Source organism: Nipponia nippon, unplaced genomic scaffold (assembly GCF_047370975.1).
Source record: "Nipponia nippon isolate SJK-2023a ecotype South Korea unplaced genomic scaffold, ASM4737097v1 scaffold_14, whole genome shotgun sequence".
Taxonomy (NCBI): Eukaryota; Metazoa; Chordata; class Aves; order Pelecaniformes; family Threskiornithidae; genus Nipponia; species Nipponia nippon.
The window spans coordinates 1,841,887-1,864,861 of record NW_028262330.1 but is presented as its reverse complement, the minus strand read 5'-3'; the positions used below and the strand labels follow the sequence as shown (position 1 = coordinate 1,864,861).

At 47.4% G+C, this 22,975-nt stretch overlaps 2 protein-coding genes and 1 long non-coding RNA gene across 14 annotated transcripts in view; 2 read left to right on the top strand and 1 right to left on the bottom strand.

Moving 5' to 3' along the window:
* RECQL5 (RecQ like helicase 5) overlaps positions 1 to 22,975 on the bottom strand; it is a 39,199-nt gene that overhangs the window by 10,546 nt on the left and 5,678 nt on the right. For all 11 annotated transcript variants that reach the window (XR_015703266.1, XR_015703268.1, XR_015703267.1 and 8 more), the window contains 3 exons: positions 22,689 to 22,800; positions 20,327 to 20,489; positions 19,890 to 19,972 (listed from right to left, as the gene is read on the bottom strand). Coding sequence is in view for 8 of the 11 variants with exons in the window: in XM_087751014.1 (XP_087607140.1) it covers positions 19,890 to 19,972; positions 20,327 to 20,489; positions 22,689 to 22,800 (358 nt within the window). In the remaining 3 variants the exon portion in view is untranslated. The remainder of the gene's footprint in view (positions 1 to 19,889; positions 19,973 to 20,326; positions 20,490 to 22,688; positions 22,801 to 22,975) is intronic.
* Positions 1,440 to 14,186, top strand: SMIM5 (small integral membrane protein 5). Of its 2 annotated transcripts, XM_087751025.1 has the most exons (4): positions 1,440 to 2,314; positions 8,862 to 9,007; positions 10,639 to 10,792; positions 12,113 to 14,186. In XM_087751025.1, exons 3-4 carry the CDS (start codon positions 10,666 to 10,668, stop codon positions 12,232 to 12,234), a joined length of 249 nt encoding a protein of 82 aa, XP_087607151.1. In that variant the 5' UTR covers positions 1,440 to 2,314; positions 8,862 to 9,007; positions 10,639 to 10,665; the 3' UTR covers positions 12,235 to 14,186. The 2 variants fall into 2 exon arrangements, with proteins under 2 accessions (XP_087607151.1, XP_009474891.1); XM_009476616.2 differs by lacking the exon at positions 8,862 to 9,007 and having other exon boundaries at positions 1,442 to 2,314.
* Positions 15,139 to 19,427, top strand: LOC148056392 (uncharacterized). Its single transcript, XR_015703269.1, has 2 exons — positions 15,139 to 16,056; positions 17,358 to 19,427. It is a non-coding gene; the product is annotated as an uncharacterized LOC148056392 (long non-coding RNA).

Genomic DNA, 22,975 nt, shown 5'->3' with positions numbered 1-22,975 from the left:
AGGGGAGCAGCGGAGCGGCAGGTTACAGACTACTGTCGCCAGAGCAATGAAACGGGTGCGCTGAAGCGCGAGGGACCTGGCGCTGCTCAGGTAAGGAGGGCTGCAACAGGGTGACGTCGTGCCGCACGGTCTCGGGCACCGAAAGCTTCGGGAGGGCTGCTACAAAGCTGGCTTTATATCCCCCTGCAGAGCCGCGCTGACTCGCTCTCCTCTTGCGCTCAAAGAGCTCCTTTCACATGGCGGGGAAGGGTGGGGGGACCGGGATGGGGACAACACATTCGATCCCCTTGTCCTGCCTTTCCAAAGGAGCTACTGGTGCTGCCTGTCCTGCCAATGCAACGTGACTACAGAAATGTCAGCGAGCTGCAAGTCAGCTTTTTGTTTCCCCAAAAGAAAACAGGCAGGCATTCTCATTAGTCCACGTCTCTTTCTCTCACACGCACTAATCCGTGTTAGAGTTAACCGAGGCATACAGCAATGGTCAAGCCCTCTCCTCACTTCTACAGCCTACTCGCCAGGCTTATGCTGGGGAGGGACATCCACAGCCACCGCTGTCCCTAACGCAAACAAGAGAGGTGCCCCAGGGGAGGGCTTTGGTAGAAGCAAAGATCGGCTCCGAAGTCACTGGAATTCAGAGAGGTTCTAGTTTCTAACCCATCAGGCTTGCAAAGCCAAGCCCTTTCCCTCCAGCCTCCCGCAACTGCCTGTATCTTCCCCCAGTTACCCAAATCGGGGCCGCGGCCCCGCTTTAGCCAGTGGGGCTCAGGAGTTGCGTCATAACGGAAATTCAGTTACAGAACTACGATTGCAGTCCTATAATTAGAGTCAAAAGGCCCAAACCAGAGTTACCAACAGGGATGCTGGGGGGAACCGCTGGATTAATGCTTAACTGAACACAAGAGGTCCTGAAACACAGTTTGTTATGCATTGACATGTGGCAAGAAAACTTCCTGAGTCACACGAGCATCTGAGTAATGCCCATGAGATGGAGAGCCGGTTTACATAAATTAATGGTAGTTTGTATTATTATACATGTCCTAAAATTATTTAATCTTTTAAATATGCAACTGTATTATTTGCCTCCCCCACCCTTCCACAGGAGTATGTATGAGCTGACCACCCGTCTTTAAAATGTCTAAACAAAATAATTATTTAATTTGAGACATCCCACCCTGGTTTTACATCATGGGATAGGATGAAGAGCAAATAACAATCAATCAGCTTTATTAACATGTTTTGGTCTGTGGCAATACATTTCAGGAAAGTGCTAAACTGGCCACGCGCCTGCCCGCACCGTGCCTCCTTCTCGTGCTCCTTGCTTTTGCATACTGGGTAAAACAGGAGCCCCAGTCCTGCCATTAACAGAAAGAGAGGAACTCTCAGAGGAGCAGGAAAGCCACATATCCCAAAAGCAGCTCTGCCTCTCCCAAAATACACCAGAAAAAAGCATTCCCTCATGTGAGCCAGAGGGGTACACAGCCTCATCAGAAAAGCTCCCCCCCAAAAAACCAGCAAGTCTTGGAATAAAGCCAAGAAATGAAAGCATTAAAAAGACAAAAATCATATGAGGACAACTTATTTACGTAGATGCCAACTGCTGAACAAAAGCCATTTAAGGAGCTTTATCAAATAGAGGAGCAAATGAGGAGGGTGATGAGGAATTACGACTTTGCACCTGCCTGGAGGGCTGGATGCTTTGTACCATCGGCCGAGCTTCCGCAGCCCCGGGACAAGGCGGGCGCAGCTCTCCCCGGAACACACGAAGCAAAACCCACGGCATCAAGAGAGTGACCTGGCCGAGGGCACGGAGCACATTCACCACCTCGGCGTTGCCCCTGCTGCCCTGTCCGCGGCGACCGCGCTGCACCCTCCTTGCCATTTCGTGCTCTGCCCCTTTGCAGAGCGCGAGAGCAAAGCTCCTTCCCCCGGGAGTCGGAAGGAAACCGGGCAGCAGGGAGAAAAGTTACTTGCTTTAACACCCCCCAAACTATTGCCAGGAGAGAGTCGATCCCAGTCCCGCTCCAGAAAAAGCTGCAATTAGAACGAAAAAAAGACAAGACTTTGGTAGGAGGAGAGGCACGGAGGAAGCGAGCGCCAAGCGCGGGCTCGGCTGCCTGCTGGCCCCCCCGTAACACGAACCTCCCCATCTCCGGGACAACCGGCAACAAAAAAAGGCCGAGACAACAGCTGGCTGTCAGCGGCGAGCGGAGAGGAGCCGAGCGGGAGCGAGCGCGAGCCGGGAGAGCCGAGGGATGACGTGAAAGTTGAACACGGAAAGAAAAACAAGAGGAGAAGAGTTCGCGGCGCAGCTGGGGTAAGGCTGAGCTATTGCTGGTGGTCGGTCAGCCGTGGCACCTTAACGTGCAGCTAGTTAGCAAGTAGCTGGAGCTTTTGCAGCTCTCGGTATGGTGAACTGCAGAATCAGCCGTTGAGCAGAGCTCGCTAGCCTGAATTTGTTTGCAAGGGACACTCAGGAGCAAAGGCGGCGAGAGCAAAGCTTTTAATAGGCTTGCAGAAAGCTGCGCTGCAGCCGTCCGCTAACAAAAGGATCCAGCCTGCAGGCTGGCATTGCTTCGACAGGGCAGGAGTAAGAAACTTCTTCGCTGATTGGAAAGGCTGGCTGCTCAGTTTGCTGTTGCTGTTGCGGAATGTGACCTTAGCCGATAAGCAGGTCTAGCCCAGGGCATTCCCCACAGCAACGACTGGCTATACTAATGCTTAGTGCGAGCACGAGAGCTGGTCTGCTCCGCGGTACGAGTAGCGTATGCGCCATTGGCGAGGCGCTGCCAGCACAGGCAAGCGCGTGTGGAACCAAGGGGGTACCAGCCACAGCATTTCCCCAGAGCCCCTCCCAGCTGGAGCGAAGTTTTATCCCCCAAATCCTGAAGCAAACAGAGAGCTTGAAAGCAAGCCCTGGTCGTGGAACTAGCATACTGTGCAAGTAAAGCATCTGCGTCCAATAGGAATAAATGGAAAGATTTTATACAGCTTCTAACAAGAGCATTTAAAAAAAAAAAATCAGCTAGTGTATCAGGCACAGATGCTGGTTTACTATTCAAAGCAGCCTGAGAAACCACTGCTCTGAGAGAACACGTACATACACATACATGGTCTGTGGTGTACAGCAACGAGAGCGTCAGGTCTGAATGCAGCGAGAAGGGAAGGAAAAGGATCCCCCGAATACATGAAATTACCCGCTGCAAGCCTTGGTTTTACACAGAGGGGTGTCCCACAGCCTGTACTCCAGTCTTCGTTTGCGGCGGGCTGTGGGAAGGGGGCTGGCAAGGAGACTGACCACACAAGCCCGTTTTCTGCCCTCTGAGGCTGGTTACTGTTGGGAAGCTCGTGCAGCTCCTAGCACCGAGCTGGGACCCCCGCCTCTGCCAGGAGGAGCAGGGGCAGTCAGCTGTTCACAAACAGGGAGGCAGACAGACGTCTTCCCCATCCGAAGGGAGGAATGTTAAGGATCAGGTATTTCCACTTCTCTCCATTCCCATTAACGTGGAAGGGAGGGCAGGTCTTTCTGACCTACGTGCATGAATTGCAACTGCCTGTGTGAGAAGATCCAGTAGTTAAGACCCACACGCCTCCAGTCTAACCCTAGGTTCAAAGGGGATGGAGGGAAGTTTCCACCCTGCTAATGAAGGGTCTCTCTAGGTTGTTTGTTGCAGTTAAGATGGTTTCTCAAATAACGTACGGGAAAAACAAAGTTTAGGGGGAAAAAAAAAGGAAGGAGGGAGGAGCGAGGGGAGAAGGGCAGGGGAGGGAGGGAGGGAGAGAAACATGCCAAGTTTTCCTCGCCAAAAGAAAATCTTAATGGGTTTGGCTGGGGGTTTGTCCAGCCGCAGCCGTGTTGTACATATGCGGGGGGGGGGGGGGATAAGCAATATGAAACACATGTCTGGATAAAAGAGGCAGGACATGGCTTGTGTTACAGCTGTCACAGTGCACGGGCCTCCTAGCCTGACTGCAATGCAAAAGCGGTTATGGGAGCGGAGGTACAAAATAAACCAGGTTTGACAGAGCAGGTCCTTTCTGTAAGGCAAACCCCGACCCACACAGCCTGCAGCGGGCCAGGGAGCGGAGCTGCGCCCTGGATGGCGGGGATGGCGAGAGACTGCAAGAGAGGTGGGTGAGGGGAGCAGCACCCACCCCTCGCCTCCCCACAGGCTCCCACCGCTACAGCCACAGCTGACAGGGTTCAAAACAGCTTCTTCCGAGGAAGCAGCTGCTGTAGCCTTCAGTTTTGAGTTCCTACAGCCAAGTGGCATCCTCGCTAGGATTAGACCAGCACATTTCAAAACACTCAAAAACGCATGTCATTTCTGAGGCCTGTGGGTCTGGGACGAGTCAAGGGCAGGACACAGAGGTGGCTGAGAGAAGATGGAGAAGGGGTGTCCAGCACTCCTGGGGGGCTCCAGCTGCCTCCCCTCAAACACCGAACTACGGACAGACCCCAGTATGTTTGTGAAGTAACTGTTGACAAGGCTTTCGCAGGCACACAGCTACCTCTCTGTCAGCTTCCTGGGAAATGGTTATTTTGGTAATATTAGAATAGACTTTCAGGCTAGATTCAAGCATCAGCAACCCTAAAAAAAGTTCTCTTGTAGAAGAGCTACAGGTTTATTTTTAAAATTGACCTTTTCCTTTCACTGGATGGCTCTGTGCTTTGGTTTCCCCACTTCTTAAAAATGGGACTAGTAGTGAGGAATTATCTCATGGGTTTTGTGGACTTGTTTGTGGGGTGGACTGGAGACAACCAGCGTGTTCTGCAGAGGTGCAGAGACTCTCCGCTCAGTGCCCCAGTGGGTACCTCAGCCTCTCAAACTGCTATTGCAGGGCATTCAGTGCCTTTTTATATTAATCTAATATTAGGTTGTAGAGGAGGGAAGGAACATTTACGGTGCTGCCTCAAAACCAATCTCCAAATAGTGGGTGGTGGAGATGACAGGGTATTCCAGCCAAATGGCTACCCAGTCAAGGCAGCTTTGTCACACGAAAGAATGTGTGGCCGCCTTTTCCAGACCAGCTAACAAAGTCAAAGCTTTTCTCCCATGACATTGAGCTGCAATTTACCCGTTTGGGTGTGTGCTGTTAAAAAGCTGAATTCTCTTGATACTGGAAACTATTTTCATCTGCTTGGGAATGAATTATAGGTCTGTCTGGCTCCGTTCACTCCTGTTTTAGAAAAAAAGGGCTTGTCTGCGAACTATAGTTAACATTCACATGGCAGCAAACTTTGCATTAACAATGATGAGGGAAAACCATGCACTGATAATACCACTACGTTTCTGTAGCCCTTTTCATCTCAGAAGTACGTTACAAGCTTAGAACAACAAACAATCGTACCGGAGTTATTACATGTTCTGCCAAAATGCAATTAAACTACCACCACCTAGCAGCCGCGCGCTGTTCTAGGGCAGGAAGCAGTGCAGGGCTTATCCATACCGAGTCAGAAGCACGTTTCAGGAACCAAGAACAAAGCCGGTAGGCTTAGAAACTGGCCAAGCTTTCATGTGCTTAAGAAAGTGGCCAAACACAGTCGGAGTTCATTTTAAAGTTTTAGACCAGAGTAAAAAGCATCTCCTTTCCTTCAGCTGCTCAGCACTCTCCTTCCACGAGGCTGGGATTGCCTTCTAAGACTTCCCACCAAATAAGCTCCCACAATCCATACAGGCTTCCCATCCCTGTATTGGTCCAATTTCAACCAACTTATTTCACTTGCCTGAGGAAGAACACCACAAAATACTTGCTTCTCCACAGCCACAGCCTTGGGAAAAAGACAACGTTGCAATGCGAATGTTGCCCTGCCGTTCTGCTTGCTTGGCACATCAGGGAGGTCCGACTTTGTAAGGTCTCTGGAGCTCTGCTGCGAAGGGCGGTGGGCACAGCAGCGGACATCGAACTCGCCTTCACTGGGACTTGCTGCGTTAGGACTAGAGGCTTTGGCAGCGTCAGGCCACCACCAGCAGATTCCCCCCTCCAAAGCTTCGTCTCCATTTTTACATTACTGTAGCAACAAACCCCCACAAGCAAAGATTCTCAGAGGGAGCACAGGGAAACCAATGGATCGGGAGGTCACGTCAAGAGAAATAAACCCTGTGGAGCATGACTGGGTAAGGAGCAACCAAGAGCAGAAGCCATGCTTTCATCTACTTTCATCCTAAACGGGCTCAGTGCCTGAAGTGTAACAAGCAGTTCACAAGCAAAGGCCATTTCATTTGTAACTGCAACAAAACCAGGGACTTACGGTCTTCCTATGTAAAGATTTCAGAGCACGTTAGAGACTTGGACACACAACAATTAGCAAACAAACCTCTGACGGTGGTTACACGTTCTGCCCCTCTGCAGAGATGAAGTCACCCAACAGAGGGATGGGATGACCTACCCGAAGCCACACAACCAGCAGGCATCCCTGGCAGGCCAGGAAGACGGCCTGCATTTACCAACTTCCAGTCCTGGGGCTAAACCACAAACTCAAATTCACGTTCTTTGCACTGAAATAGGCTGCTCAAATGCCACCAGGTCTATGACTAAACAAGTGTCTCATTCCTCAGCAGTAAATTTAAGCTCACCCACTCCCCACAGTTCAACTTTTGATGCGCCTGTGTGGACGCACAGATAGGATACAGCTTTCCAAACCAAAGACAGACCAAAAAAACCAGATCAATATACATCAATTCCAAAATACTTACAGCAACTTGACTAGCTTAAGGCAGACAGAGGGATGTGGGACCCCACCTGCCATGGGCAGCCCAAAGCTCCTTTTCTTGCCTGGAAGCTGCCACACACAGCCAGTTCACAGTACAAAGAAACCCTGGCCAAGGCTTTTATCTTGAATGTCTAGATTGAGGCCTTTTAATGGCTTTATTCTCAAAAGGCCTGAGCAGCCAACTTCTTTGAGTGCCTCAGTATGGCACAAGTCCATTAGAACAGTTCAGAAAGATAATTTCAGTGCTATTATGGCAATTTTCACAGCTTTATTCAGTGGGCACAGCAAGAGCAATCTGCATTAAAAACAAGTATTAGCACTTTCTGGGAATCTAAATCTACGGAAGCCCTAAACTTAGGACATGCTTCTTTGATTTTAAAGGATCATCTCATCCTTGCCGCTGAGCAGCACACCTGCAGATGTCAGGCATCCCCCTGCATTATTCCTGTGCTCTCTCTTTTCAGCCAAGGCTAACAACTCACAGCACGTGGCAGATTCGGCTTTTTTTTCTCAAAACCAAATAAACCCAAATTAAAAGATTTGTTTAATTCCCTCCCCTGCCAGGCCTTGAAACATAGAGGAGGGCAGAAAGATTTGATGATCTACTCCCACTGGCAACACTGGATAGAGGAGTTATTTTTTAAAGACCAGCCAGAAGAGGAAACAGCTGAAACCACGAATTTCAGGCTGCCACCGCACCCCAGCAGGAGCTTCCAAACTGCCTGTCACAGGGCATCAGCATTGTGTTCACTTTCTTTTCTATGCGAGCGTCTCATCTTGCCTCTCTTCACCCTATTTTCACTTCATATGATCTCTAGCTGCAGCTATGGAGCAAAAGTTCGTGGCATTAGTCTGATGCTGAGTTACGAAGACTACGCTGCGCTGTGGTCATTCAGCATTTCTTCCGTAACGAGCTCCATCAGCTTTGCTGCCCTAAGAGCCACGTCTCCTCTGCTCTGGAGGGTTCCCACCCTCAGTGGATGCGGTTTTGAGGAAGGACAATGAGCAAGGAGAAATTCCCAATTGAGAAAAACACTGGCAGACAATTCTGTTTGCTCCAAACCCCACGGAATCGGTCGGGTACCATCTCGGGTGGCTGTTCTAGGCTCTAGAACAGCACTCCAGTCTTGGAAAGTAAACGGTCAGTTAAGACCTACAACCTTAAGTTTCAAATCTCTCAAGACTTGCCTGTTTTAATAATAAATATTACAGTTACTGCTTCAACCAAATATCCTGCACCACCTGGCCTTTACTACTGTTGGTGGCTGGGAGCTTACTTGAACACAGTATAACAGGAAAAAAAAAAAAAAGAATTAATTCTTACAGCTCCACTCTGAAATGTCATCGCTGTCGTGTTGTACATGAGGAAGATAAGGCAGACGCATACGACAGCTTGTTGAAGTCACACAGCTCTAGCCTTACCTCTCTGCTAATCTCTAGGGTAAGATCTTGGTTCTGCTGAAATCCATTGGAAAAAGATCACAATCATAACTAGTCCTGACCAAAGACTCCACATCACAAGCAGAAGGGAAGATACAAAACTCCATGAAAATAACTAGCTTTCTTGGGGGACTTTTTTTTTTAAGAAGTGATTTATTCTTTGCCCTTCTGCTACGCTCCACAAGCAGAAATCCCAAAGCAGCAAGAGCCGGTGGAACCAGCGTGCAGTCAGAAGTGCAGTCGAGCAGAAAAACATTTGCTTCCTCACGGGTAGGTTGGAGACTGCGCCACCAACATCAAACTTTGTCCCCGAAGAAGTTCAAACGAAGGTAAACAGGCAACATTCCTGGCAAGTTTTAGAATAAAAACTCCTTCACTTAGCTCCGGATCAGGTACCATGGGGCAGAGGAATGTCCGTTACTGAGACGACAAGCTCTTATCGTTTTAGGCTAGGCACTTTGCTAATCCATGTGGAGTTTTACAATCCTGATCAGTAATTCCACACTGGATACCCAGACTGCAGAAGCCTGGCTCTTACGCTTTCCGCTTCTGGTGCGGCCCAAAGCATGGTACGAAAGGTTACAGCAGATTCCTTACTAGGAGAGCTTCTGGGCAGGCAGAAACACTCCCAAAGGGAACAAACATTTTCAGCATGTTAGAGCCAGAAATACGTATTTTTAAAAAAAAAAAAAAAAAGCTTTTCTTCCAGAGCCAAGAGCAGAAAACACAAATCCCTTCACCTCTGCCCGCACCACCATCTCTTGGAATGGAAACAAAACTGGAAACCTGCTGACGCAGAATCCCGCAGCCCTGTGCAAAGGATAAAGCAGCCACTTCTGGAGCAGCTCGCTTGGGGTACGGCCATCATCTGGAAAGAACTGTTTAACCCTAGTCTCGAAAGTGACCTTTTCAGGACAAAAGGCCACAGCTATGCCTCCCTGCTAAGTTGCAGAGATCTTTCTGTAGATGTAGATTTTCTATCCGCAGCCATCCCTAGGAAACCAGCTGGTTCCGATTTTTATTCCTTAGCTTGGATTTAAAAGAACAAAGAAAACCTTTATTGAATTGCATAAACATACAAAATGTAATTTAACTTGGCACTGTAGTATTTAAGCCCAGCACGCAAAGAAACAGCCACGGTCTCTCCATCCTCAGTGTGTTTAGAAAAACTGAACCCCAAGCATCCATTTGTTTGAGTAACCAAACCAGATGTGCAGTAATGAACTCGCTGGCTTGTTCTGGAAGTGCTCTCTTGGTCACTTGGCTTTGTGTTATCACCAAGACCAGGATATTAAATTGCGATGTTTGTCCCATAAACCAGCGTTGGCTGTTACAACACACACAGGCTAGTACATTCTGATATAATAATGACATAAGAGTTATACTCCATCCAAGAGTTGACCTGTCCAAACACTTGTTTTAGGTGAAACTATGGATATTCCTCAACAATATCCTATTCCAGTTACCGACTGAAGCAAAATTTGAACTTCTGTGGCTCTCATGCAAGCTTTTTTGTTGCAGTGCCTTCCAAAATTTTGTACGGGGCAAAAGAATGGCAAATATTGGTGGCAAAACTGAGGCACCTAACTTTGACTAGACTAATAATATTTTCAGTAACAATAGTTGCTGCTGATCATTCTTTCTGAGAATACAGAAGGTGTAGGATCACTGAGCAGGGCGGGAGGGATTAGCTCCACAGGGGAGGTATCTCCCCGAGAGATCTGGGGGCTTTTGCTTATCACCAGCAGCGATGGGTGGACATCCCCTGTTCAATTCATACGTTGCTCCGTGAGAACAGACTGCGGCTTTAAAGAAAAAAAAGCTACATTTAGCTTACCATAGAAAACTTGCAGTCATCTGTAAGAACTTGAAAAGCCTCCATCTGTCCCCAGCAAACACAGCCTTCAGCTCTTAATGTCGCCATTCAGTAGAACTGGTTGATAAAACATTGTTAATGGTATTGTAGTCAGGTGTTGAAGTAAGCGCCTTACTGTTTGAAGGGGCTTTCTGTAGCTGGAGTCTTCAGAGGGGTCTACTTGGTGTTACTCAGTAAAAAACAACTGAAAACTATGTTCCACTGGAGTTCAGCATTTGGAATTCAAGTCAAGTTAGAATTGCATTTCTTTCTAGAAGGACAAGTTGGCACAGCTGGAAAAAAAATAATTACTCTCATTGGGTGAAAGCCAAGGGCAGACACTGTCCAGTTCTAACACCGTGCCTGCTGAAAGAAGTGTCCTTTTAGAAGAAACACCGTTCCACTTTTGCTCAACAGTGCAGCTGACAAAAGCACCCTCAAAGCCAGATTTTGAAATTAAAACAGTGCCAGAACACGTAGACAATTAACAGTCCTCCACCTTAGCTACTGGGAACAAGGACTGAGACCAGATAAACTTGTTTTCCTTGTGATCACCAGCTCTATAAGAAGGCTGGCAGCTTCCTAGCATTAGTCAGTGAAAAGGTTTATTCTCTATTTGGTTCTTCTACAGCATAAAGCCTGGAGACGTTGAACCGGAATGTCTTCTGAAGGCTTTCTGAAGGAAATGCAAACCATTGGTGAGAAGTTTCTCCTTAAGCTCCACAAACTGCCCAAGGCTGACCCGGTGGAGATTGTGTCCTTTTGTGTGGTTCTTCTGTTTATCGGTGAGTTTATCGGTGGAGGCAAAGGGGTGTCAGAACGTCGCGTCTCTTCTACGGGGGCAGCTTGCTCCACAGTCTGTGTTGGTGGGTTGGTGCTGTTGGCACTTGTTTTCCAGGCTGTGCTCTGAGCCCAGTTTAATTTCTAGGCAATTTTTTAATACTCAGTGTGTATCTCTACATGCATGCAGAGCACGACAGGCAACAGTCTAGCTTTCCCCAAAGCTCTCATATTTAAGCATTAGTTTAAACAGCAGTATTTTAACCAACCCAGAGCTGCTGCCATGTTTTGATGCATAGGAGATACTTTACGACACATGGTATTAGGGCACCTCACTGCCGCAGAAGACACTTAAAGTCTGAGACTCTATGCGTCATCCCTGTGCTTGGTTCAGTGGAAGGCAGTATGCTTCAGATGAGCCTATTTATTCTCCTCTGGTAATGGCAAGATCCCTCCTGCTGCTCCGTGTGGGGATGGCATGGAAGGAATACCAAAGAGCTGCTTGATCAAGGGGGGTGAAGTTTGTTTAGAGAATGGGAAAACAAGCCGGAAGGCAGGCAGGCCCTCCCCCTCAAAGAGGTACGCTTTGCTCCCCGCCGAAAGGAAGGGTGTGTATCCAGCCTGGACACTCCTCCCTGGGCTGGAATTCAGAAAGACACACCTGCTGCTTTATTCTTTTCATACCTACAGCTGGTTCCCCACAGGTCCGGTAACCTGGCGGCCCAGCTCCAGGCTTTTACGGAACACGTGCACACACACGTGCACGTTCACGCACCCTTACGTGTTCTGCAGGATTAAACATGTCATCCTTTTCTATTCCAGATGACCTAACATAGCCCTTCCAACACCAACCATTATGTCTAGCGTAGAATAACAGTAAGTTAGCCTACTGCTTTGCAAAACAAAACCCTGTGTTTGAAGTATCTATTTTCTCAAGCTAAATACAGAAGAAAGAATAAAGCCAACCCAGTCACAAATATCCCTCCTCATTAGAGGCCACGCTGCATGCACTCTTGGGAACTGCAGCTGCCAGTTTGACTAACCAAGTGCTCTTGAGTTGCTTCTGACACAACTGTGGGGAGGGTTTGGTACATAGCTCTTAGGATCATGAAATATCCAGTAATGATTGTCCAGATTAAATGGATAACTAATACAAGGGAACAGGAACTTAGGAGGAAGAAGGTGGGGATATAGGGAAAAAAAATTGGCAAGAAACCAGGCTTTATTCGTTCTGCTGCTCACCAAACAACTTGGAGGAGACATAGGGTTACTCTCCAGTGATTGCTCCTATGTCACGAAGCAATACCCTTTCCTTCTCTTTCCAGTTACTGTTCTGCTGCTCATGATCATTGCCTGCAGCTGCTGCTGCTACAGCTGCTGTAGCTGCGACGGACGTCCTGACCACAGACGTAGGAAGATCCAAGTCCGCCCAATTGCCCATTCATGAAGCACAACAAGAGGTGACACAACCTACTATCGAGGACATCCATGGACATCATGATTCCGTCCTATGGGAATGACTTTCTACACAAGCTCACTGAAAATGGCAATAACAATATTAATTAATATGACTCAGAGGACCAGAAATCGCAGTATGGAATTCCTTCTTTCTGTGGCAGCCACTGCTGGGCTCCGTGGCGTGACCAGAAAGGTAACGCTACTTTACCATCACTGTCTCCCTCTTCTGGGGTGGGGTGGGGGTGCGCGGACACACGCTGCTGAGGAAACAGACACTTTCCCAGTGACAGCCCTGCAGCTGGGCCGGCCAAGGATTCCCTTTGTGAGCATGGAGCCACAGACCAAAGCAGGGACACGTACGCTGCCCCATGCCAGGCAGCACCCGCTCTCTTCACAGGTGGTTAATGATGCTGGGCGCTAGCAAAACCCACCGACATCACTGGGAGGTCGGCATGCCCAGCACATCTTGGATCGAGCACAAACCTCTCTCTCTCTTAAAAGCCACCTGCAACAGACACGTTTAGCTGAGATGTTTCCTGAAAACAAATCACAGATCTTCTGATCCAGATGTGCCAGCTGAGGCTCTGAGTACAGCTGGTAACACGTGCTCCCTGCTTTATTTCATCAGTGTTACAATGATGTGAAATTGCCACAGAGAAACATCAGATCACGTGCAATACCCGTTGTAAACAGAAAGATGAAGGCAAAAGGGAAAAACTCACCAATGCTACAGCTTAATTTGATCATTCTGCTGCTAAACGTGCTCCCTCCCCGCTCCCCGTGTGGTTCTGCGGGTGAATGGTCTGTACAGAGCACAGGAGTTACGGGAGATGAACAAATCCCTGTCCTTGCTTGAGGGACCTGGGTGCCTGACTCCCTGCACTATCTGCAGTTTATTTTAGTGGACATAAACGTTATGGCCACGGTATGGTTATTAGCATCCACAAAGGCATTTCAGAGGACTGACATAGGGGATGGTAATCATCACTTCAGGGTATTCCTGCAGCAGCGGGCGTTGTGACGAAGCAGAGCCAAGAACGGGCTGTACGGCTGGAGTTAACAAGTGCAAATAAATCCCTTTTCTGTGCTGCAGCCGCTGCGTACGTTTGGTTTACACTTTGGTGAACTTCAGAAAGGGATTTATGTAAGTACAAGGCTATGGTGCAGGCCACAACCTTCATAACTGGGACAGCCAAACAGAAGACCATCATACTGTGCCTAACACTGTCTTTCCTTCAGCCCCAAATGTGAAACGAACCACCTTTATGAGAAGGTGTAAAAAGTTCCATGCCTATAGATAAGTCATCTTCTACCCTTGTATTCCAACTGTTAAGCGCAGAGGAGTCAAAGGGATTACACGTGTGTGTGCCAGAGCCAGCATCTAGCTAGAGAGAAAAGAATCATCAAGTTTGTAACAGTGGGCTTTTAAATATTCTTCACACTTCAGAAAGGACAAAAAAATGAAAACTTTGTAAAGAAACCTCTTTTCTCTGATGCCTGCACTCAAATTAGTAAAAAGCACATGACATTGGTAGCTTCTCATGTATTTAATGCACTTTCATTTTTGCAAAGGAACTAGATCTAGGTATTTTGCACTTCTGTACTGCTCCACATTGGAATATATCTGCAACCAGCGACACAGAGAATAGTCTAAAAGTTAAGAAAAAAAACTTCCTCAAACTACAATGTTACTTTTAAATTAGTAAAAAGAAAAACTTTCCAGCAGAAGATGAGGAAGTAAATACTTGAGCCCCAACTTGACAACTGTCAACAGCAGACTGCGCTAGTATGAGCTACTGCATGCGTGGTTATGCTAAGACTAACAAAGCGCTGGCCTTTATTACGCTGCCCCAAAGCTTTCACTCCCAACCAATATGTTAGGGTAGGATAAGCTCAAGCGTGGCATCGATGTACGCTAATCGGCATTCAGAGATGCATCCCACTAACCTCTGTCAGGTCTGCCTTTGCTCATTTCGCTTACAAACGAGTGACAACCAAGGTGACATGGGAAGTCTCAGAACCGCTTTTGCAGGGGACAGACTCAGCAGACGTTTCTGTGTCTAAGTTCAGTCACAAGACCTGTGAAAGAACAGAGCTTACTTTCTTTCCTAGCTTGTGCTAGACAGTGCCAGCTACAGGAATTAACAGAATCCCATTGAGAAATGTTTCAGCAGCATGGAGCCAGGCTGTGCGAACAGTCAGGAGGAAGCTCAGCGGGCTGGAACCACACCAACGAGTAACAGGTTGCTGCCACTAGAAACAAGCGGCCAGGCCTTATCTCAACAGGAAAAGCTACAAATACGTTTCCCAGTGGTGTTGCAAGTTAAACCACTGACAGATACCAGGCAGAGGGACAAGAGAAATGGCTCCTGCCTTATCTCTGCCACTGTAAGTTCCTGAATTAGAAGCAGAGAATAAACACAGCACTGTTAAAAAACAGAGGAGGAGAGAAAATTAAGCAATTGTCTAAAGAATTCAGGTGGCTTTCTGGAGCAGAGGAGCAGCCACCACATAGAGCAGGGGTCCCCGGCCCGATTTCTACCTACTTGCCTGGACCTCAGGGGCCTAATGTTCTGCTTTGTACCATTTTGTACCATTGCGCTCAGCTGGACCGCTCCTACACTTGGTATTTAGATGTGCCCGTTGCTCACCTCGGCCGGGTGGCGTCTGCCGCCTTCTGGCATGCAACAGATCAGGCTGGCCTGAAAGGGGCCCAGCAAATGCCCAGCTTACTGCAGCTCTTCGGTTGCCATTGACTAGAAACATGCCAGTCCCTGGGTCCCTGCTCGCCCCTCACACAAGCGTTTGTGGTTCTGGCTTCAATCATTGCCCACCTGAAGGGGCCTGGAACGCCCTGAGCACTAGCGAGGATGGATCCCCTCTGTTTGGAAAAGCAGAGGGAGATTCAGAAGAGCACACAGACTGAGGCGAGACTGCTTCAAACACAGCAACTTCTGCGCGTGTTAGGAAAGCCTGAGCGAGCCTAGAAGGAACTGCGAGGGAATACAGTTACTGCAGTCCTGATGACACAAGTGTTGAAATAGTTTCTTTCCCTGAGGGACCTAAAAGAGACAGTGAGGCCAGCCTCTCCAGCAGAAGCGGCTGAAGTTCTACTGACTTCTTAATGGAATAGCTTCTGTTCTGTAACATCATCCCCCTGGTTTCAAAGTGATTTGCTTGGCTCGTGAAAAACAAGTTTCCTTTTACACACACGCAGCCTCACACATCACACTCTCCCCCTTCTCCCCTCCCGCCTCTCTCCAGCACCATCCCTCTGGTCGTCTTCAGTTAGGAAAGCAACAGGGAGTCAGTTTTATTGCAGCGAACAGCAGTACAAGGCTCTGCTTTGAGTTTATCCACCTAAACTGTCACGATGAAGTTTGGACTGGAGAGCAGCCTTGTCCACAGTCTCATTTGAGACATGGCAGTCTCCTAATGGAGCTTACAATACAGATCCAGGAAACAAAGCCCGCTTCTTTCCACCACAGCCTGCAGCCACCCCCAGTCAGAGGACACAGGGGGCCTTCACTGGCACAGGTGCACGAGTGGATAAAGCCATGGAGAAGAAGTGTCTGAGTGACAGCTGAACTAGGTCTTTTAACTAGGCTCAAGGCCTTTGATTAGATTAGCCACAGCTTTGCAGGGAAGTCAGCTGTTAATCATTTACTGCAGTACAAACAGGCATCTTCGGTACCAGCTCCACAAGTCTCCAGGTACAGCAAGGGGGTCCCTCACTGCAGGCCAAGAGCTCTTGGAGGGGGTGCAGAAGAGGCACCAGAAGAAACTCCTACTGCAAACACAACAGCCTCAGGTATTTATAAAATTGCATACAGCTCTCTGATTTCAGGAGATTAACTGTGGTTAGCAAAAGAGACAGGAACTTTCTAGGGCGTACAGTCACGCAGGGCTTCTGCCTTTGGGACTACAGAACTAGTATCTGGGCTGCCTCCTTTTTAAAGGCGAAGGAAGCAATCCAGAATGGCTTTCATGTCCTGTATGCCTGTTGGCTAGAGACTGGGCATGGGGATCTGCCATCATTCCAGAAAACAAAGCATGAACTGAATATATTTGGCTGCTGAGACAGAAACAAAAACTTCAGCAAACTAAAGCGTGAGCTTGTGCTCCTAGTCAAATGTGACTTGCTGGGGATGAAACACCTTGTACATCACTAATCCTCTTCCTTACAGTATTAGGGATACAGACATAAGGGGCAGCAAGTCAAAGAGATTTTCAAAAATAGCCAGGATCTCTTCCTGTATTATGTCTGCAGTCATATTTGAGAGAAACTGTGAGATATAATCCATCCTTTCCCTTGAGAAGCAAAGAAGCTTTAGTAAAACCACAAGATGCTTGCAGAGATACTTGATGTTCTTTAGAAAGCTGATAGCCAAGTCATTATGCAAAGTATTAGTGAAAGAGCAAGTGTGTGGAACCCACTGAGATCCCAGTTTAAATTATTGCTGGCCCTAAGTACTTCACAGGAGGAAAACTTAGGCTTCCATTGCAGAGTAACAGAAAGCGTTACTAAAGCAGACTCTGTTAACAGGAGACCTTTTTTACGTAACGACTATTCTAAGCCCTACGGGAGCAACAAGTTGTACATGAAGATCTTTGCTTATTGTTGGTGGGGGTTTTATTTGTTTGCTTTTAAATAAGTGTCCATTTCCTCTCCAGTGTGTTCTCAGAGTTTAAGTGCCCAGCTCCTTTTTAGAGATCTTTCCAAGGGTATCAAGCAAGTTCTTCCACTGAATACTTGTCTTTCACGTATAGGCTGTACAGTTGACAGATGAAGGGTTCATACTGAACATGCCGGGAGAGACACTGTATTATATTATTAAAAATATTGATAAACTATGACTAAAATAAAGGTCAACTGCCAAAATCTTGTAAAGGCAGAAGCTTTCCTCTTCACATCTCTGCAGATCTGATGGTGAAACTGGCCTCAGCTATCTTCTGGTTAATGGTCCCATTTCTGCGGAGGGTGGCTCTCCCTTTTGGAAGAGGGATGCCTGCAGGCACAGACAGCACGCCTGCCTGCGCTGCTTTTGGGACTGCGGCTCAGAGCATAGAGAGGCTACCCCAACCCCTGACACTGCTCTTGTCTGCCTCCAGCAGGGTGGAAGCCAGCATGGCATCAGTACAAGAGGCACCCTCAGTTCTGGAAGACCTGAAGAGACTGATTCTAACAAGCGACTGGGCTCTCGGAGGGCTAGTGGTGATTGGTGCCTTCTGTCTTGGTTTTGTTGCTCTCCTCTTATTTGCTGCCATCTTTGGGTGCTGCTCATCTCCAAGGCACAAACAGACTGGCGCATAAACAGCGAAGCTGAGGTGCAGTACTTGGAGGCCTGCAGCTAAGCAAGAATCAGCCCAGCTACAACCTGATTGCGTTGCTCATAGAAAGCTTTCTCCCCGTCTCTCCCTGGGTAGTTATTTCTCCCCTGCATCAACAGCAAGGCGCCGATGCCAGCAAGTTGTTCTGCAGGTCCACAGCAAACTCAAGACATAAGGCTGGCTGTACTCAGAAACTGTATGACTAGCCAAATACCAAAGTCAACTCACCCCTGCCTGATTTTCATCTTTCAAGCAAAACCACCGGTTAGAGGCGGCAAATAGTCAGCTGCCGCCTAAAACTGATAAAGATTGCTGCTGCTGCTGCAGTTACAAGGGGTTTTTTCCATCTTGCAAATGGGCAACCGGAAACTCTGACCAGCAAAAGCTCTGTCTAAGCCCACTCTCTAAAAGCAGCTTATGCCATTGTTCTCCTGTCATACTCGGACAATAGCCTAAATATACTATGCAGAAACTTGCTTGCCAGTATACAAGTCTGTCTTTATTTGTTCTTATTTAGAACATTGCAAGGTCAGAGTTTCAGGTTTGCTTTCACTGTTTGGATAGTGAATAGAACTGTATTAATTCAAAATGTAAAAAAGAAATACAACGTGGCCTTTCTTCACACAGCATCTTAGTCTCCTGTACAGTTACGAGCAGGGAAGCCAGTCAGTGGTGCTGCAGTATGGGACTCGGGCACGCATGCGGCATGTTATACAGTAGGAAGAATGTACCAGGCTGGGGGAGGGAAGATAAAGTATGGGAGACGTGTGATTTCTAATTAGGTCAGTGATATTCCCTTATGGAAATCTCTCTTTTATGTACCCAGTGAAATCCTATTTCCATTACTATTCATCCAAGCAAAGGAGAATGTTTCTCTCTGTCCTTGCTCAGTTATTCCCTCACTGCTGCAGTGCAATTCTAGAGAAGGTCCTCACTTCAGAGAGCAGTCAGGTTCTTTGTAGCCTGCACAAAGTGGGAGATGCTGTAAGGTGGTTACACGGAGCCTAACTCATGCCCTTGCTGGGACGCCACCCTGCAATGTCCTGTGACTGCTTCTGGCTTGCGCAAGGTTAGTTCAGTGATCCCACTCCAGCTCTTATGGCACTAGTGTCCACTCCAAGAAATGACTGTCACGACTAACTCTACTGATAACCAGCTTAGGAATCAAGGAGCAATAGATCCCAGACGAGGTTTCCTGAGGTTAGCATCTAACCAGATGCATACAGCTGCCTCTCAGGTTATACAAAACCCAGACACAAACAGCCAGCTGGCCACTCTCGCTCAGAGCTGGTGACACGCACCAGAAGGAGCAGAGCTGCTCAGCCAAGTAAGTGGATCAAACTCTTATAGCAAGAAGCCTCCTAGTAGCTACTTCCCAGAATCACCTTGACTTTGGGCAAAGAAGTGTCACCTTCAAGTGCCCCAGGACCCAGTGTTGTGCTGTACTTCAGTACAAGCAAGACTTTCCCAGAGCACCCCCATAAAAAGAGGGTTTACCAAACGTGACCACGAGGAGAGAACATGCTCACCAAGGCATCAGGAAAGAAGCACGTTACATTCACACGGAAAAAGTCGCCCTAGACACAGGTGTGAAAAATGAAACAAAATGCAGACTTGAAAGGAAGACACAGGTTGACCATTTTCAGTTAGTGAACACATACTGCTCTCTTACTGGCAACATTATAGCTTTGATGTCTTATCCAGCACAGAATAGCAATTAGTACAATTACAGCTTACAAGTCATGAACTACACCTGAACAATGCAGATTGCGGTTGCTAGTCTGCATTTAGATTGGGCACATCCATAATTTGGGCCTGTTTCTGAAACATTCTAAGCACCATCAGATCCTCCTAAGGTCAATGAGAACCACGGATACCTAGTACTTCGCAGAGTGGAGCCCCTGAGATTTAGAGAAACATCAAATCTAAATGCTTCCATCCCATGCTGATCAGACAGTCTGTTTCCTTAGAAGAGAGATGATGTAGTGAAGGAGCAGAGTCAAAACAAAAGCAAATGCAACTAAGCCAACCCATCATCAAACACAGTAAAACTCATAGTCATAGGAGTTCCAGTTTAACATCACTGTGTCACTTGGTCAGGCTCCAGGACCAACATCTCGGTTAACTCAGAGGCAGGAGTGACTGAGAAGTGTCTCAGGGACACCTTCCTCAGTCCAGACAGCAAAATTGCAGGCAATTCATTCAGTGTTTCCTTTTTCCTGGACATGCAAGATCTCAGCCATAACAGTACCTCGGAAGGGACAGCGCATGGTTTCCCCAACATTAAACAGTGTTTGCAAGAAGTACACTCACCCCAGCTCCTCGCAGAAGTTCACAATGGCATCAAAAGCTGTCATCGCTGCTTTGTCAGATTCTTTTAAGGTGCCTTTTTTTTCCTGAAAGTAGATGGGGACAATAGCTGTAGTCTTCAATTTAAATATAAACAGATAAAGTAACTCTAGCGATGACCAAATCCAGCCCTTCTGATCAATATGGCAAACGGGTACCGACACCGCCCTGCCTCCGCTCCCCCGTGCCTCTCTAACGGAGCTGGAGCTGGGTCTGGCAGCCCGCTCCCTTCCTGCTTCGCTCCCTTCTGCTGTCCCTTGAAACAGGGCGACAGACAGCTCCAGGCCCAGACAAACTCATTTCATCTTTGCACATTCAGAGGTCACTGCAGGCAAGAGGCAAACCAGATCAGAGCACAGGCAGCGTATCTCGGCAGGTGGATACTATTCTGCAGATCTTACCTGGATGTTAGAGAGCTCCTTCTTAATCAGGAAGCTGACTTGATCCCGGTCATTCCTTGAGTAATAGAGGCGGCAGCAGGATGGCTTCCCATCTCTCCCAGCTCTGCCAGACTCTTGGTAATATCCAGCCATTGACTTAGCGATATTCCAGTGGGCAACAAATCTGCATGTGGTAAGACAAGAGGAAACGTAAGGCTGCAGGTTTCTCGGATCACTGCATACATGGGTGTGTTGTTCGTGGACATGAACAACAGCAAAAAATAGGGCAGCAAAAGCATAAAAGACAGAGGACTTAGCAGAGCAAGGGATTTTGCACACAGAAATTTAAGTCCTCTTAATAGGAGACACAAGGACAGCAGCAGAGCTACAAGGAAACAAATGCATCTGAACAACGTGTGAGCAGGATGCCCCCCCAAATGGATGGAAATGAACGGGCACATGAGTATCCCAAACGTGTGTGCAATTGTACAGCTACGAAGAGTGAGAAAAAGGACATTGATTTAAGGAGTTTGGGAGATTTTACCATAAAACAGAGCATTAATTAAAAAGTCCTATTTATTTTGTGGAGCACAATTTGAACACTACAAAACACAATTTGAAATACTCGATTGTAAAAAGACACTTCTTTGCCAACAAAATCTGCATGGGAAATTCTGCCTCACCAAGCTCACTTGTTGGGCACCCTTCCCAGCCAGCAAATACGACTACGAATCGTTACTAAACTGTACGTAGTCTCTGAAGGAAGGTTTTCAACACGCCACTGCAGGACTCCTTTAAACCTGCTTGCACCTGAATATTCAGCAATTCAGCTTATACCTGTGCTGAGAAGATTTTACAGTACGGTAATGCTGCCAATGTTTTAAATACCAGTCTGCCTGAACACCAGCGTGTCCCAGAGGCAGGTCTGATGCATATGGGTGGGGCAAAAGATTAAATGACAAAAGCAAGCAAACATGTTTCTTCAAACACAAACACTCCAGGAACAGGCCAGGCAGGAAGCATCGGAGCCCTACACATTTATTCCCCATCAGGAAGTTTACTGAAGGAATTGATAAATAATCTCAAGCAAAACTGAATTAGCAGTGAAGAGAGAGGAGCAGGTTCCATCAGAAAAAGAGACAACACCTTTTGCCCAGAAGAGTCACCTCCAGAGCTTGTCAGACCTGATCTTACTCGATAACATACGCATGAATGCTCAGAACTCTGCCAACAGAGCGAAGGCTAAGCAGCAGTGCCTTGTTGCCTGAGCTCGGGTATAATGTCCTTTAAACTATTAAAAAACATCCTGTAAAGAGTCATTTTAACTCCATTCCTTGGAAACTAACCGGATTACAAGCACGTTTCAGCTATATTTCACTCTCAATCAGCCCTGTGCATTTTGGTTACTCTGCCTTTTGTCATGACCGCTGTACTGAACAGGGCAGAGTGGTTTCAGCAGGTCATTAATTCATGCTGCTGCCCCAGGAGCCTTCTCATTTCTGTTGGGTAACAGGCATCAAGCAGTAGAGTCGTCTGTCATTGCTACGGGATCCTGTTATCTGTCAGCACGGGGACACAGACAGAAGGATGGCACGGTTGTGAACCGATGGGATTGTCCCAGTGATGTCCTGCCCCTCTCCCACGGTGCGCAGAGCAACTGCTTTGCGTGGATCTGAGAGTAAAGATCAGGTGTGCGGAGCTGTGTGAGCTGCACCGGAGTTACCCCTCTACTAAGTGATCCCAGCTCACAACACTCAGCACAGCTATACTGCAGTGCAGGAATTCTAACAACACAGAGCAACTATGGTGACAGTTACAAGTCCCAGAGGAACAGCAACTGAAAACATGTGCAAAGTTTCTGTCCTTGGACTACAGCTGTATTTTTTATATGGTTATTGCCATTTGTGAACTGCTATTTTTTTTTCCCCATTGCATTGCAAAAGGAGATCTCTAAGAAAAGCTGGCTCTGACTATTTTGGTAGAGGGTGTATGAATTATTTTAGGTTCAGATTTTCTTGTCACTGCTTTTTAACAGCAACTATTGCACTAAGGGAAGTGAAAGGCACAGCTGTGATTGCATCGAGATGGCTCTTTTTGAAACCCCGGAGGGTGTGGCAAAAAACAAGCATTCCTCCAGTTTTGGTTTTGAAGATGACTGGCAAAGAGGAGCTCTGGTGCCTTGTTTTTAATTTCTTTACAAAACCCTTCCAGGTTTGTTTTTGCTGCTTCTAAGATAAAAACCCTCCAGCTCTGTTTTTGTGGGTTTTAGCAAGTGTTCATCAGGCATTTGAGTCAGATCTATCCGGTAACAGAGAGACAGAGGCTTTCCCTTCCCACTGCTCAGGTTTCAGGCTCTGGTGGTGCACAACACAGCCTCACCCACCTGACGTTTGCTTTGTCTACTCCCATTCCAAAACTGATGGTTGCAACAATAACAGGGATCTTCTCCTCCATCCATTCATTCTGGATTGAAGTCCTGTCAGCTGCCTTGAGTCCTGGGAAAGGAAAAAAGAGGAGAGGAAACAACAACAAAACAAAAAAAGAAAAAAAAGAAAAAAGAAGAGAAACGATGATTTTCTTCCTCCTCCATTCCCCCATTGCAAGCAACCCCCTCACTAAAGCTGACTGATGTACACGCTCCTCTCTGCCCATGTTTAAATTGGCCTGCGA